The following is a 17,334-nucleotide window of genomic DNA, read 5'->3' as shown; positions in this document are numbered from 1 at the left end:
CAGGACACAACTTTAATCGCACAATCACATCCCATGCTCCTGGTAAATGAATCTCCTACATTTTTTAAGTATTGCAACAGCAAAGGAAAGTCTAATCAAGTTGCAGTGAAAACATGTGGTAAAGGGTTTTTGTAACCTTGCATCAAAGAAAACAAAATGTTTATCTCAGTTTAGAACTTATCAAAATAATTATGTTTAGCAGAAATGTAGATAAAAAGCACACTGGGTGCAATTACTTGGTGCATGATAATTCTGTTGGGACTTGCATTAGTTACCTTTTGGAACATTTAGGGTAAAAAGGATTATTACATTCTACTTGTTAAAGGATTACAAAGAATTTCTGAAAAGGGGAAGTGCATTGTTTAAATGGTACATGTTAAACCATGTAATAAATATGCAGTTATTTAATATGAACAGAAGTCTATAGAAGGGACTGTTACGTGACAACTTAGCCAACTTAAATGCAAATAAAATAAAAATGTTATGATTCAGATAGAGCGTGTCGTTTAAGAAAATCCAATTTACTTTTATTATCATTATTTTTATATATATATATATATATTTTATATATGAGTCTGTGGTGGTCTGTGATACAGGGAACAGAGAAATGAGAAGACACTTTAAATTTGTCAGAAAATAATGTACTGTTCTTTTGAAATTGAAAGTAAATGTTATTGTGTTGTTTTTCTATTATGTATGTGTTGGTTGTGCAATTATTCTGTATTTAATAAGCCTTTAACTCACTTTGATTCAATAGAAATGTATATGATCACCTTTTACAACATCCCTTCCACCCTTAGGTACTTCTATGGTACGTCTTTTAGTAAACCAATATACTATAGTATTGTTACACCATTATCTCATGTTTAAATACATTTCACCGTGTAACTTATTGATTATATTTATGTCATGTATTCATATTAATGTTTTTAAAGCACTGTAATACATTTTGAAATATTCTATTTCTCCAACATAGGTGTGTCCGGTCCACGGCGTCATCCTTACTTGTGGGATATTCTCTTCCCCAACAGGAAATGGCAAAGAGCCCAGCAAAGCTGGTCACATGATCCCTCCTAGGCTCCGCCTACCCCAGTCATTCTCTTTGCCGTTGTACAGGCAACATCTCCACGGAGATGGCTTAGAGTTTTTTAGTGTTTAACTGTAGTTTTTATTATTCAATCAAGAGTTTGTTATTTTAAAATAGTGCTGGTATGTACTATTTACTCTGAAACAGAAAAGAGATGAAGATTTCTGTTTGTAAGAGGAAAATGATTTTAGCAACCGTTACTAAAATCGATGGCTGTTCCACACAGGACTGTTGAGAGGAATTAACTTCAGTTGAGGGAACAGTGAGCAGAATTTTACTGCTTGAGGTATGACACATTCTAACAAGACGATGTAATGCTGGAAGCTGTCATTTTCCCTATGGGATCCGGTAAGCCATTTTTATTACAGACAATAAATAAGGGCTTCACAAGGGCTTTTTAAGACTGTAGACATTTTCTGGGCTAAATCGATTCATATAATAAACATATTTAGCCTTGAGGAATCATTTTAATCTGGGTATTTTGTAAAATAATATCGGCAGGCACTGTTTGGGACACCTTATTCTCTAGGGGCTTTCCCTTATCATAGGCAGAGTCTCATTTTTGCGCCGGTATTGCGCACTTGTTTTTGAGAAGCATGACATGCAGTCGCATGTGTGAGGAGCTCTGATACATAGAAAAGACTTTCTGAAGGCGTCATTTGGTATCGTATTCCCCTTTGGGCTTGGTTGGGTCTCAGCAAAGCAGATACCAGGGACTGTAAAGGGGTTAAAGATAAAAACGGCTCCGGTTCCGTTATTTTAAGGGTTAAAGCTTCCAAATTTGGTGTGCAATACTTTTAAGGCTTTAAGACACTGTGGTGAAATTTTGGTGAATTTTGAACAATTCCTTCATACTTTTTCGCAATTGCAGTAATAAAGTGTGTTCAGTTTAAAATTTAAAGTGACAGTAACGGTTTTATTTTAAAACGTTTTTTGTACTTTGTTATCAAGTTTATGCCTGTTTAACATGTCTGAACTACCAGATAGACTGTGTTCTGAATGTGGGGAAGCCAAGGTTCCTTCTCATTTAAATAGATGTGATTTATGTGACACAAAATTTAGAGAAAATGATGCCCAAGATGATTCCTCAAGTGAGGGGAGTAAGCATGGTACTGCATCATCCCCTCCTTCGTCTACACCAGTCTTGCCCACTCAGGAGGCCCCTAGTACATCTAGCGCGCCAATACTCCTTACTATGCAACAATTAACGGCTGTAATGGATAATTCTATCAAAAACATTTTAGCCAAAATGCCCACTTATCAGCGTAAGCGCGACTGCTCTGTTTTAGATAATACTGAAGAGCATGAGGACGCTGATGATATTGTTTCTGAAGGGCCCCTACACCAGTCTGAGGGGGCCAGGGAGGTTTTGTCTGAGGGAGAAATTTCAGATTCAGGGAAAATTTCTCAACAAGCTGAACCTGATGTGATTACATTTAAATTTAAGTTGGAACATCTCCGCGCTCTGCTTAAGGAGGTGTTATCCACTCTGGATGGTTGCGAGAATTTGATCATCCCAGAGAAACTATGTAAAATGGACAAGTTCCTAGAGGTCCCGGGGCCCCCAGAAGCTTTTCCTATACCCAAGCGGGTGGCGGACATTGTAAATAAAGAATGGGAGAGGCCCGGTATACCTTTCGTCCCTCCCCCCATATTTAAAAAATTGTTTCCTATGGTCGACCCCAGAAAGGACTTATGGCAGACAGTCCCCAAGGTCGAGGGGGCGGTTTCTACTTTAAACAAACGCACCACTATACCCATAGAAGATAGTTGTGCTTTCAAAGATCCTATGGATAAAAAATTAGAAGGTTTGCTTAAAAAGATGTTTGTTCAGCAAGGTTACCTTCTACAACCAATTTCTTGCATTGTCCCTGTCACTACAGCCGCGTGTTTCTGGTTCGATGAGCTAGAAAAGGCGATCACTAGTGATTCTCCTCCTTATGAGGAGATTATGGACAGAATCCGTGCTCTCAAATTGGCTAATTCTTTCACCCTAGACGCCACTTTGCAATTGGCTAGGTTAGCGGCGAAAAATTCTGGGTTTGCTATTGTGGCGCGCAGAGCGCTTTGGTTGAAATCTTGGTCAGCGGATGCGTCTTCCAAGAACAAATTGCTTAACATTCCTTTCAAGGGGAAAACGCTGTTTGGCCCTGACTTGAAAGAGATTATCTCTGATATCACTGGGGGCAAGGGCCACGCCCTTCCTCAGGATAGGTCTTTCAAGGCCAAAAATAAACCTAATTTTCGTCCCTTTCGTAGAAACGGACCATCCCCAAGTGCTACGTCCTCTAAGCAAGAGGGTAATACTTCTCAAGCCAAGCCAGCCTGGAGACCAATGCAAGGCTGGAACAAGGGAAAGCAGGCCAAGAAACCTGCCACTGCTACCAAGACAGCATGAACTGTTGGCCCCCGATCCGGGACCGGATCTGGTGGGGGGCAGACTCTCTCTCTTCGCTCAGGCTTGGGCAAGAGATGTTCTGGATCCTTGGGCACTAGAAATAGTCTCCCAAGGTTATCTTCTGGAATTCAAAGGGCTTCCCCCAAGGGGGAGGTTCCACAGGTCTCAATTGTCTTCAGACCACATAAAAAAACAGGCATTCTTACATTGTGTAGAAGACCTGTTAAAAATGGGAGTGATTCATCCTGTTCCATTAGGGGAACAAGGGATGGGGTTCTACTCCAATCTGTTCGTAGTTCCCAAAAAAGAGGGAACGTTCAGACCAATCTTAGATCTCAAGATCCTAAACAAGTTTCTCAAGGTTCCATCGTTCAAAATGGAAACCATTCGAACAATTCTTCCTTCCATCCAGGAAGGTCAATTCATGACCACGGTGGATTTAAAGGATGCGTATCTACATATTCCTATCCACAAGGAACATCATCGGTTCCTAAGGTTCGCATTCCTGGACAAGCATTACCAGTTCGTGGCACTTCCTTTCGGATTAGCCACTGCTCCAAGGATTTTCACAAAGGTACTAGGGTCCCTTCTAGCGGTGCTAAGACCAAGGGGCATTGCAGTAGTACCTTACTTGGACGACATTCTGATTCAAGCGTCGTCCCTTCCTCAAGCAAAGGCTCACACGGACATAGTCCTGGCCTTTCTCAGATCTCACGGATGGAAAGTGAACGTAGAAAAGAGTTCTCTATCTCCGTCAACAAGGGTTCCCTTCTTGGGAACAATAATAGACTCCTTAGAAATGAGGATTTTTCTGACAGAGGCCAGAAAAACAAAACTTCTAAACTCTTGTCAAATACTTCATTCCGTTCCTCTTCCTTCCATAGCGCAGTGCATGGAAGTAATAGGTTTGATGGTAGCGGCAATGGACATAGTTCCTTTTGCGCGCATTCATCTAAGACCATTACAACTGTGCATGCTCAGTCAGTGGAATGGGGACTATACAGACTTGTCTCCGACGATACAAGTAAATCAGAGGACCAGAGATTCACTCCGTTGGTGGCTGTCCCTGGACAACCTGTCACAAGGGATGAACTTCCGCAGGCCAGAGTGGGTCATTGTCACGACCGACGCCAGTCTGATGGGCTGGGGCGCGGTCTGGGGACCCCTGAAAGCTCAGGGTCTTTGGTCTCGGGAAGAATCTCTTCTACCGATAAATATTCTGGAACTGAGAGCGATACTCAATGCTCTCAAGGCTTGGCCTCAGCTAGCAAAGGCCAAGTTCATACGGTTTCAATCAGACAACATGACGACTGTTGCGTACATCAACCATCAGGGGGGAACAAGGAGTTCCCTGGCGATGGAGGAAGTGACCAAAATCATTCAATGGGCGGAGACTCACTCCTGCCACCTGTCTGCAATCCACATCCCAGGAGTGGAAAATTGGGAAGCGGATTTTCTGAGTCGTCAGACATTACATCCGGGGGAGTGGGAACTCCATCCGGAAATCTTTGCCCAAATTACTCAACTGTGGGGCATTCCAGACATGGATCTGATGGCCTCTCGTCAGAACTTCAAGGTTCCTTGCTACGGGTCCAGATCCAGGGATCCCAAGGCGACTCTAGTAGATGCACTAGTAGCACCTTGGACCTTCAAACTAGCTTATGTATTCCCGCCGTTTCCTCTCATCCCCAGGCTGGTAGCCAGGATCAATCAGGAGAGGGCATCGGTGATCTTGATAGCTCCTGCGTGGCCACGCAGGACTTGGTATGCAGATCTGGTGAATATGTCATCGGCTCCACCATGGAAGCTACCTTTGAGACGAGACCTTCTTGTTCAAGGTCCGTTCGAACATCCGAATCTGGTCTCACTCCAACTGACTGCTTGGAGATTGAACGCTTGATCTTATCAAAGCGAGGGTTCTCAGATTCTGTTATTGATACACTTGTTCAGGCCAGAAAGCCTGTAACCAGAAAAATTTACCACAAAATATGGAAAAAATATATCTGTTGGTGTGAATCTAAAGGATTCCCTTGGAACAAGGTAAAAATTCCTAAGATTCTATCCTTTCTTCAAGAAGGATTGGAGAAAGGATTATCTGCAAGTTCCTTGAAGGGACAGATTTCTGCCTTGTCTGTGTTACTTCACAAAAAGTTGGCAGCTGTGCCAGATGTTCAAGCCTTTGTTCAGGCTCTGGTTAGAATCAAGCCTGTTTACAAAACTTTGACTCCTCCTTGGAGTCTCAACTTAGTTCTTTCAGTTCTTCAGGGGGTTCCGTTTGAACCCTTACATTCCGTTGATATTAAGTTATTATCTTGGAAAGTTCTGTTTTTGGTTGCAATTTCTTCTGCTAGAAGAGTTTCAGAATTATCTGCTCTGCAGTGTTCTCCTCCTTATCTGGTGTTCCATGCAGATAAGGTGGTTTTACGTACTAAACCTGGTTTTCTTCCGAAAGTTGTTTCTAACAAAAACATTAACCAGGAGATAGTCGTGCCTTCTTTGTGTCCGAATCCAGTTTCAAAGAAGGAAAGTTTGTTGCACAATTTGGATGTTGTTCGCGCTCTAAAATTCTATTTAGATGCTACAAAGGATTTTAGACAAACATCTTCCTTGTTTGTTGTTTACTCTGGTAAAAGGAGAGGTCAAAAAGCAACTTCTACCTCTCTCTCTTTTTGGATTAAAAGCATCATCAGATTGGCTTATGAGACTGCCGGACGGCAGCCTCCTGAAAGAATCACAGCTCATTCCACTAGGGCTGTGGCTTCCACATGGGCCTTCAAGAACGAGGCTTCTGTTGATCAGATATGTCGGGCAGCGACTTGGTCTTCACTGCACACTTTTACCAAATTTTACAAGTTTGATACTTTTGCTTCTTCTGAGGCTATTTTTGGGAGAAAGGTTTTGCAAGCCGTGGTGCCTTCCATTTAGGCGACCTGATTTGCTCCCTCCCTTCATCCGTGTCCTAAAGCTTTGGTATTGGTTCCCACAAGTAAGGATGACGCCGTGGACCGGACACACCTATGTTGGAGAAAACAGAATTTATGTTTACCTGATAAATTACTTTCTCCAACGGTGTGTCCGGTCCACGGCCCGCCCTGGTTTTTTAATCAGGTCTGATAATTTATTTTCTTTAACTACAGTCACCACGGTATCATATGGTTTCTCCTATGCAAATATTCCTCCTTTACGTCGGTCGAATGACTGGGGTAGGCGGAGCCTAGGAGGGATCATGTGACCAGCTTTGCTGGGCTCTTTGCCATTTCCTGTTGGGGAAGAGAATATCCCACAAGTAAGGATGACGCCGTGGACCGGACACACCGTTGGAGAAAGTAATTTATCAGGTAAACATAAATTCTGTTTTTATAATTGTAGATAGAACAGAGACAACATTTAAGTATTTTAACTATTAAAATTATTCTAATTAAATTTGGTAAACATTATTATATGTTTTATATTGCTGTGCTACTATAATTTAAGGTTGTAGAGCATCTCCGTTAAAAGCCTGTTTTTTTTTCAAATGCTTCTTACTCTCGACTGTAATAATAATGAATGTTGCTGAAACTCAGGATTTTAAAGGGACATTGTAGTGCAAAAAAAAATACATGCTCTAATTCCTGTAAAGGGGTTAAACACATAGACTTGCAGATTCATGGTTGACAGTCACCATAAAAGTGACAAATATCATGTGGATCTATCTGCTCATTACTGAAAAATGGGGAGTTCATGATACAAAGAGCCACATCTACTGCTATGGGGCTAGATTACAAGTGGTGCACTAACGTTAGCATGCGCAATATAAGAATATCGCGGGTGTGTTTATTTCTCTTGTTAAGTGTATCCAGTCCACGGATCATCCATTACTTGTGGGATATTCTCCTTCCCAACAGGAAGTTGCAAGAGGATCACCCACAGCAGAGCTGCTATATAGCTCCTCCCCTAACTGTCATACCCAGTCATTCTCTTGCAAGCCTCAACCAAGATGGAGGTCGTAAGAGGAGTGTGGTGTTTTATACTTAGTTTATTCTTCAATCAAAAGCTTGTTATTTTTAAATGGTGCCGGAGTGTACTGTTTATCTCAGGCAGTATTTAGAAGAAGAATCTGCCTGCGTTTTCTATGATCTTAGCAGAAGTAACTAAGATCCATGGCTGTTCTCACATATTCTGAGGAGTGAGGTAACTTCAGAGAGGGAATGGCGTGCAGGTTTTCCTGCAATAAGGTATGTGCAGTTAATATTTTTCTAGGGATGGAATTTGCTAGAAAATGCTGCTGATACCGAACTAATGTAAGTAAAGCCTTAAATGCAGTTATAGCGACTGGTATCAGGCTTATTAATAGAGATACATACTCTTATAAAAATGTAATATAAAACGTTTGCTGGCATGTTTAATCGTTTTTATATGTATTTGGTGATAAAACTTATTGGGGCCTAGTTTTTTTCCACATGGCTGGCTTGAATTTTGCCTAGTAACAGTTTCCTTAGGCTTTCCACTGTTGTAATATGAGTGGGAGGGGCCTTTTTTAGTGCTTTTCTGTGCAGATAAAAATACTGACAGAGACATTCAGCTTCCCTCTGCATGATCCAGGACATCTCTGGAGGGCTCAAAAGGCTTCAAAGTCGTTTTTGAGGGAGGTAAAAAGCCACAGTAGAGCTGTGGCAGTTGTTGTGACTGTTTGAAAAAAACAAACAAAAAAAACAAAAAACGTTTTTGTCTTTTATTATTCAGTTTTGGATATTAAGGGGTTAATCATCCATTTGAAAGTGGGTGCAATGCTCTGCTAACTTGTTACATACACTGTAAACATTTTGTTAGTGTAACTGCCTTTTTTCACTGTTATTTCAAATTTTGACAAAATTTGTGTTTCTTAAAGGTGCAGTAACGTTTTTTATATTGCTTGTAAACTTGTTTAAAGTGTTTTCCAAGCTTGCTAGTCTCATTGCTAGTCTGTTTAAACATGTCTGACACAGAGGAAACTACTTGTTCATTATGTTTGAAAGCCATGGTGGAGCCCCATAGGAGAATGTGTACTAAATGTATTGATTTCACCTTAAACAGTAAAGATCAGTCTTTAACTATAAAAGAAATATCACCAGAAGATTCTGACGAGGGGGAAGTTATGCCGACTAACTCTCCCCACGTGTCAGACCCTTCGCCTCCCGCTCAGGGGATGCACGCTAATATAGCGCCAATTACATCAGGGACGCCCATAGCGATTACCTTGCAGGACATGGCTGCAATCATGAATAATACCCTGTCAGAGGTATTATCCAGGTTGCCTGAATTAAGAGGCAAGCGCGATTGCTCTGGGGTTAGGAGAAATACAGAGCGCGCAGATGCTGTAAGGGCCATGTCTGATACTGCGTCACAATATGCAGATAATGAGGACGGAGAGCTTCAGTCTGTGGGTGACATCTCTGATTCAGGGAACCTGATTCAGAGATTTCTAATTTTAAATTTAAGCTTGAGAACCTCCGTGTGTTGCTTGGGGAGGTATTAGCTCCTCTGAATGACTGTAACACAGTTGCAGTACCAGAGAAATTGTGTAGGCTGGATAAATACTATGCAGTACCGGTGTGTACTGATGTTTTTCCTATACCTAAAAGGCTTACAGAAATTATTAGCAAGGAGTGGGATAGACCGGGGGTGCCTTTTTACCCACCTCCTATATTTAGAAAAATGTTTCCAATAGACGCCACTACACGGGACTTATGGCTGACGGTCCCTAAGGTGGAGGGAGCAGTTTCTACTTTAGCAAAGCGTACTACTATCCCGGTTGAGGACAGTTGTGCTTTTTCAGATCCAATGGATAAAAAATTGGAGGGTTACCTTAAGAAAATGTTTATTCAACAAGGTTTTATTTTACAGCCCCTTGCATGCATTGCGCCTGTCACGGCCGCAGCGGCATTCTGGTTTGAGGCCCTGGAAGAGGCCATCCATACAGCTCCATTGACTGAAATTATTGACAACTTAGAACACTTAAGCTAGCTAACTCATTTGTTTCTGATGCCATTGTTCATTTGACTAAACTAACGGCTAAGAATTCCGGATTAGCCATCCAAGCGCGTAGGGCTCTATGGCTTAAATCCTGGTCAGCTGACGTGACTTCGAAGTCTAAATTACTCAACATTCCTTTCAAGGGGCAGACCTTATTCGGGCCTGGTTTGAAGGAAATTATTGCTGACATTACTGGAGGTAAGGGTCACACCCTTCCTCAGGACAGGGCCAAAGCAAAGGCCAAACAGTCTAATTTTCGTGCCTTTCGAAATTTCAAGGCAGGTGCAGCATCAACTTCCTCCGCTTCAAAACAAGAGGGAACTTTTGCTCAATCTAAGCAGGCCTGGAAACCTAACCAGTCTTGGAACAAAGGCAAGCAGGCCAGAAAGCCTGCTGCTGCCTCTAAGACAGCATGAAGCAATGGCCCCCTATCCGGCGACGGATCTAGTAGGGGGCAGACTTTCTCTCTTCGCCCAGGCATGGGCAAGAGATGTACAGGATCCCTGGGTGTTGGAGATCATATCTCAGGGATATCTTCTGGACTTCAAAGCTTCCCCTCCACAAGGGAGATTTCATCTTTCAAGGCTATCTGCAAATCAGATAAACAAAGAGGCATTCCTACGCTGTGTGCAAGACCTCCTAGTTATGGGAGTGATCCATCCAGTTCCGCGGACGGAACAAGGACAGGGTTTTTATTCAAATCTGTTTGTGGTTCCCAAAAAAGAGGGAACCTTCAGACCAATTTTGGATCTAAAGATCTTAAACAAATTCCTCAGAGTTCCATCTTTCAAAATGGAAACTATTCGGACCATCCTACCCATGATCCAAGAAGGTCAGTACATGACCACAGTGGACTTAAAGGATGCCTACCTTCACATACCGATTCACAAAGATCATCATCGGTTTCTAAGGTTTGCCTTTCTAGACAGGCATTACCAATTTGTAGCTCTTCCCTTCGGGTTGGCTACAGCCCCGAGAATCTTTACAAAGGTTCTGGGCTCACTTCTGGCGGTTCTAAGACCGCAAGGCATAGCGGTGGCTCTGTATCTAGACGACATCCTGATACAGGCGTCAAGCTTTCAAGTTGCCAAGTCTCATACAGAGATAGTTCTGGCATTTCTGAGGTTGCACGGGTGGAAAGTGAACGAGGAAAAGAGTTCTCTATCCCCACTCACAAGAGTCTCCTTCTTAGGGACTCTTATAGATTCTGTAGAAATGAAAATTTACCTGACGGAGTCCAGGTTATCAAAACTTCTAAATGCTTGCCGTGTTCTTCACTCCATTCCGCGCCCTTCGGTAGCTCAGTGTATGGAGGTAATCGGCTTAATGGTAGCGGCAATGGACATAGTGCCATTTGCGCGCCTTCATCTCAGACCGCTGCAATTATGCATGCTGAGTCAGTGGAATGGGGATTACACAGATTTGTCCCCTCTGCTAAATCTGGATCAAGAGACCAGAGATTTTCTTCTCTGGTGGTTGTCTCGGGTACACCTGTCCAAGGGTATGACCTTTCGCAGGCCAGATTGGACAATTGTAACAACAGATGCCAGCCTTCAAAGTTGGGGTGCAGTCTGGAATTCCCTGAAGGCACAGGGATCGTGGACTCAGGAGGAGAAACTCCTTCCAATAAATATTCTGGAGTTAAGAGCGATATTCAATGCTCTTCTGGCTTGGCCTCAGTTAGCAACACTGAGGTTCATCAGATTTCAGTCGGACAACATCACGACTGTGGCTTACATCAACCATCAAGGGGAAACCAGGAGTTCCCTAGCGATGTTAGAAGTCTCAAAAATAATTCGATGGGCAGAGTACCACTCTTGCCACCTGTCAGCAATCCATATCCCAGGCGTGGAGAACTGGGAGGCGGATTTTCTAAGTCGTCAGACTTTCCATCTGGGGGAGTGGGAACTCCATCCGGAGGTGTTTGCTCAGTTGATTCATCGTTGGGGCAAACCAGATTTGGATCTCATGGCATCTCGCCAGAACGCCAAGCTTCCTTGTTACGGATCCAGGTCCAGGGACCCAGAAGCGACGCTGATAGATGCACTAGCAGCGCCTTGGTTCTTCAACCTGGCTTATGTGTTTCCACCGTTTCCTCTGCTCCCTCGACTGATTGCCAAAATCAAACAGGAGAGAGCATCAGTGATTCTGATAGCACCTGCGTGGCCACACAGGACTTGGTATGCAGACCTAGTGGACATGTCATCCTTTCCACCATGGACTCTGCCTCTAAGACAGGACCTTCTGATACAAGGTCCTTTCAATCATCCAAATCTAATTTATCTGAGACTGACTGCATGGAGATTGAACGCTTGATTCTATCAAAGCGTGGCTTCTCCGAGTCAGTCATTGATACTTTAATACAGGCACGAAAGCCTGTTACCAGGAAAATCTACCACAAGATATGGAGTAAATATATTTATTGGTGTGAATCCAAGACTTACTCATGGAGTAAAGTTAGGATTCCTAGAATATTGTCTTTTCTCCAAGAGGGCTTGGACAAAGGATTATCAGCTAGTTCCTTAAAGGGACAGATTTCTGCTCTGTCTATTCTTTTGCACAAGCGTCTGGCAGAGGTTCCAGACGTCCAGGCATTTTGCCAGGCTTTTGGTTAAGCCTGTGTTTAAACCTGTTGCTCCCCCGTGGAGCTTAAACTTGGTTCTTAAGGTTCTTCAAGGAGTTCCGTTTGAATCCCTTCATTCCATTGATATTAAACTTTTATCTTGGAAAGTTCTGTTTTTGATGGCTATTTCCTCGTCTCGGAGAGTCTCTGAGCTATCTGCCTTACAATGTGATTCTCCCTATCTGATTTTTCATGCAGATAAGGTAGTTCTGCGTACCAAACCTGGGTTTTTACCTAAGGTGGTTTCTAACAAGAATATCAATCAAGAGATTGTTGTTCCATCATTGTGCCCTAATCCTTCTTCAAAGAAGGAACGTCTTTTACATAATCTGGACGTAGTCCGTGCCTTGAAGTTTTACTTACAAGCTACTAAGGATTTTCGTCAAACATCTTTCCTGTTTGTCGTTTACTCTGTACAGAGGAGAGGTCAAAAAGCTTCGGCAACCTCTCTTTCCTTTTGGCTTTGGAGCGTAATATGCCTAGCCTATGAGACTGCTGGACAGCAGCCCCCTGAAAGGATTACAGCTCATTCTACTAGAGCTGTGGCTTCCACCTGGGCCTTCAAAAATGAGGCCTCTGTTGAACAGATTTGCAAGGCTGCGACTTGGTCTTTGCTTCACACTTTTTCAAAATTTTACAAATTTGATACTTTTGCTTCTTCGGAGGCTGTGTTTGGGAGAAAGGTTCTTCAGGCAGTGGTTCCTTCCGCTTAATCCTGCCTTGTCCCTCCCATCATCCGTGTACTTAACTTTGGTATTGGTATCCCACAAGTAATGGATGATCCGTGGACTGGATACACTTAACAAAAGAAAACATAATTTATGCTTACCTGATAAATTTATTTCTCTTGTAGTGTATCCAGTCCACGGCCCGCCCTGTCCTTTTAAGGCAGGTCTAAATTTTAATTAAACTACAGTCACCACTGCACCCTATGGTTTCTCCTTTCTCTGTTTGTTTTCGGTCGAATGACTGGATATGACAGTTAGGGGAGGAGTTATATAGCAGCTCTGCTGTGGGTGATCCTCTTGCAACTTCCTGTTGGGAAGGAGAATATCCCACAAGTAATGGATGATCCGTGGACTGGATACACTACAAGAGAAATAAATTTATCAGGTAAACATAAATTATGTTTTTTCGTATATTACAAGTGGAAAGTAAACACATTCACTCGAGTGCAATCGAATTTAAGGCACATCTGGATAGCGCAACTGAAGACCTTGCGTAAAGGGTTAGGGATTAAAAAAACACCAGACACAACATAAATGAACTAAAATATACAGTTACACTCATATAAACACTATCTCATACAAATTATTTGCATAACATATTAAGAAAAATATTTTATAATGGTTCAAAGGTATATGGTATATGGCCATATATTTGAGTGCAAAGGGCTATATATATATACCTAAATAATAATTCTGTAATATGTTTTACTGTGTATTTACTCAAAATATTTTACACTCCAATGTTCTTGACATACAGGAAAATTTCATTTTTATTTTAAATACATATGTCTATAAATATCTGTGTATACTTATACCTGTATATCTATTCCTATAGATATATAGGTATAGATATATATTTTACATTAACATTATCACATATAGTTATATATATATATATATATATATATATATCAAATATGAAGAACATAAGAATGGAAAATATGTGTAACGTGCTTCAGGTTTTCGGTCTTACGCAGTGTCGGGTTAGCGCACATGAAGGATTAGTTATCTTAAGGTGCGTTACTGAAATATAAAATATGAAAAATATGAATAATATTTATTAAAATGATTCTAGATACTGTAAAACATATATATATATACATTATATACATTTTATATTTAATATTTCAATAATGCACCTTGAGATAACCAATGCTTCATGTGTGCTAACCCAATACCATATTAGACCTAAAGCTCAAAGCCCGAAGTGCATTACGCATATTGTACATTCCTTAAAATAGAATTTCTTTTAGTTTTGTATTATTAAATATATATTTCTCTATATATGTAATAATGTTAGTGTAAAATACATACAGTGGCATTCAAAAGTTTGGGGTCACTTAAACATGTCCTTGTTTTCAAAAGAAAAGCACATTTTATTGTCTATTAACATAACATAGAATTCAGAAATACAGTTTAGACATTGTTTATGTTGTAAATGACTATTGTAGCTTGAAACGGCTGATTTTTAATGGAATATCTACATAGGCATACAGAGGCCCATTATTAGCAACCAGCTGTCCTGTGTTCCAATGGCACGTTATGTTTGCTAATCCATGTTTATCATATAAAAGGGCTAATTGATCATTAGAAAACCCTTTTGCAATTATGTTAACACAGCTAAAAACTGCTGTGCTGATTAAAGAAGCAACACACATGGCCTTCATTAGACTAGTTGATGTGTGTATGTATATATATATATATATATATATATATATATATATATATGTGTGTGTGTGTGTGTTTACAGATGTATTTATGTATTTATATGTGCATGTATGAATTTACAGACATATATACACATATAAACAAATAAATACTGTACATAAGTATACAAATATAGTTATATACATAAGTGCATTGTAGCCCTTTGCAGTTAAGTATCTGAAAACATTTAAAAACAAACAAAGTGTTATAGTATGTATTTACTGTAAAAAATTCACATTCCAATGTTCTGCACATAGCAGAATATGTTCTAAGTATTTTTAAATATATATATATATATATATATATATATATCTGTATATATATCTGTATATATCTATACCTGTACCGAAATACCTTCAGATATATGTAGAAATATGTATTTATGAATAAAGAGAACATATTATATTCATATTTTCATGTTTGGTTAGCACACATGAGAATATGCAATTGGGTTTATGCGCAAGTAGGGTTTTTCCCCACTTTTTTTACTCCATTGACTTCTATGGGGGGGAATATGTTAACACGATCTCGATATTTGAAGTTCTAATTTTTGCGTGCATCAGGTTTAGCGTTCTAGAGATTTTTTTTAACTTTCATCTTGTTATAGGAGCGCTACCCGACTCGCAAAAAAAGCTTACTGCTAGCGGAGTAAGAGCACGAGCGGGAGTCTTAAATAACGCTCCACTTGTTATCTGGCCATATGTTGAGTTAACAAAACAATAAATATGCATTTTAAAAAAAAAAAAAAAAAAAAAAAAACTGTTGAATGTTCACTAAACATTTGGCATTTGTTTAGAATATGAGTGGTCAATACATGCACCAAAAATGTGTCCAGCCTTGTTATTTATCTCTTTTTGAGCTTGTCATAGCAATGCCAGCATAGCAGTAATGTCAGTCCAGTATCTAATCAAGTTTCTGGTTCTATAAGTTCTTCTGTTCATAAGAGTAACTTGATTACTTATATTTATACTTGTTTCCTTTACTTATAGATAATAAAACTTCTGGATGGAAAGAGGTCTCAGGCTGTTGGGATTCTCATATCTAGTCTGCACCTGGACATGAAGGACATTCTTCAGGGTGAGTGAGCGTATGTAACAGAGTATCAGAAGCAGAGGATATCCATTAAACTTCAACATCAAAAGTATAGTTAAAAAATGTTCATTATTTCATTATCCTTTTTTTTTTTTTACTTAAAAGTATGCTTGTTCCACTCCCTGTCAGAGAAGCTAGAACATCTCTATAATGGTAAAATTTCCAGAGCATGCAACATTCTACCTTAATTTGATAGCTCACATCATAAGCTAATTTAGATCTGTTCTTAAATTAGTAGGAGGAGAGGCATTAGTACTACTTCACTGCACATAGGTATTACAATACCAACGTTTTTGTTTTGCTAATATAAGATCTAGCTATAATTTCACAGCATAATGGCAACCCTGTTGTTCTCAAAAGGGGCTTTCAGATATTCAGACTCAAGGTTTTTAAACTGAAGCAGCTCAAACATTGCAACAGATCCTATGTAATAGCAACACCTGTCATTCGCTAAGGCATAATGACATAATTGTACATCTGCCATTATTATGTACTGTTGTTACATTGCTCACACAAACTTCTTTTTTCATAGTGTTGGCTTTAAGCTTGTTTAAACTTCATATAGAGTTAACCACACATCACAAAAAACTCTAACAGTAACACTTCATAGTCAAGCCAACCACAACCAAGCCTCACTCCAACACTAATAAAAGACTCAGCTCCCCTATGTAATGGTCTCCAATATCCTCCTGATCACCAAAAGTTCTGCCACAAAATTATTTCTACATCACGAAAAAAACATAATTTATGCTTACCTGATAAATTCCTTTCTTCTGTAGTGTGATCAGTCCACGGGTCATCATTACTTCTGGGATATTACTCCTCCCCAACAGGAAGTGCAAGAGGATTCACCCAGCAGAGCTGCACATAGCTCCTCCCCTCTACGTCACTCCCAGTCATTCGACCAAGGACCAACGAGAAAGGAAAAGCCAAGGGTGAAGTGGTGACTGGAGTATAAATTAAAAAATATTTACCTGCCTTAAAAACAGGGCAGGCCGTGGACTGATCACACTACAGAAGAAAGGAATTTATCAGGTAAGCATAAATTATGTTTTCTTCTGTTAAGTGTGATCAGTCCACGGGTCATCATTACTTCTGGGATACCAATACCAAAGCAAAAGTACACGGATGACGGGAGGGATAGGCAGGCTCTTTATACAGAAGGAACCACTGCCTGAAGAACCTTTCTCCCAAAAATAGCCTCCGATGAAGCAAAAGTGTCAAATTTGTAAAATTTGGAAAAAGTATGAAGCGAAGACCAAGTTGCAGCCTTGCAAATCTGTTCAACAGAGGCCTCATTCTTGAAGGCCCAAGTGGAAGCCACAGCTCTAGTAGAATGAGCTGTAATTCTTTCAGGAGGCTGCTGTCCAGCAGTCTCATAAGCTAAACGAATTATGCTACGAAGCCAAAAAGAAAGAGAGGTAGCGGAAGCTTTTTGACCTCTCCTTTGCCCAGAGTAAATGACAAACAGAGAAGACGTTTGTCGAAATTCCTTAGTTGCCTGTAAGTAAAATTTTAGAGCACGGACTACATCCAGGTTGTGCAGTAGACGTTCCTTCTTTGAAGAAGGATTTGGGCATAAAGAAGGAACAACAATCTCTTGGTTGATATTCCTGTTAGTAACTACCTTAGGTAAGAACCCAGGTTTAGTACGCAGGACTACCTTATCCGAATGAAAAATCAAATAAGGAGAATCACAATGTAAGGC

At 40.5% G+C, this 17,334-nt stretch overlaps 1 protein-coding gene across 1 annotated transcript in view; it reads left to right on the top strand.

Annotated features, from left to right (window-relative positions):
* The window catches only part of FMN1 (formin 1), a 480,791-nt gene that overhangs the window by 344,367 nt on the left and 119,090 nt on the right, over positions 1 to 17,334 (top strand). Inside the window, exon 8 of the mRNA XM_053711972.1 lies at positions 15,524 to 15,611. Within this exon, the coding sequence (XP_053567947.1) occupies positions 15,524 to 15,611 (88 nt within the window). The remainder of the gene's footprint in view (positions 1 to 15,523; positions 15,612 to 17,334) is intronic.

This window comes from Bombina bombina, chromosome 1 (assembly GCF_027579735.1).
Source record: "Bombina bombina isolate aBomBom1 chromosome 1, aBomBom1.pri, whole genome shotgun sequence".
Classification (NCBI taxonomy): Eukaryota; Metazoa; Chordata; class Amphibia; order Anura; family Bombinatoridae; genus Bombina; species Bombina bombina.
Note: the sequence above shows the minus strand (reverse complement) of the source record. Positions and strands in the feature narration are given on the sequence as shown.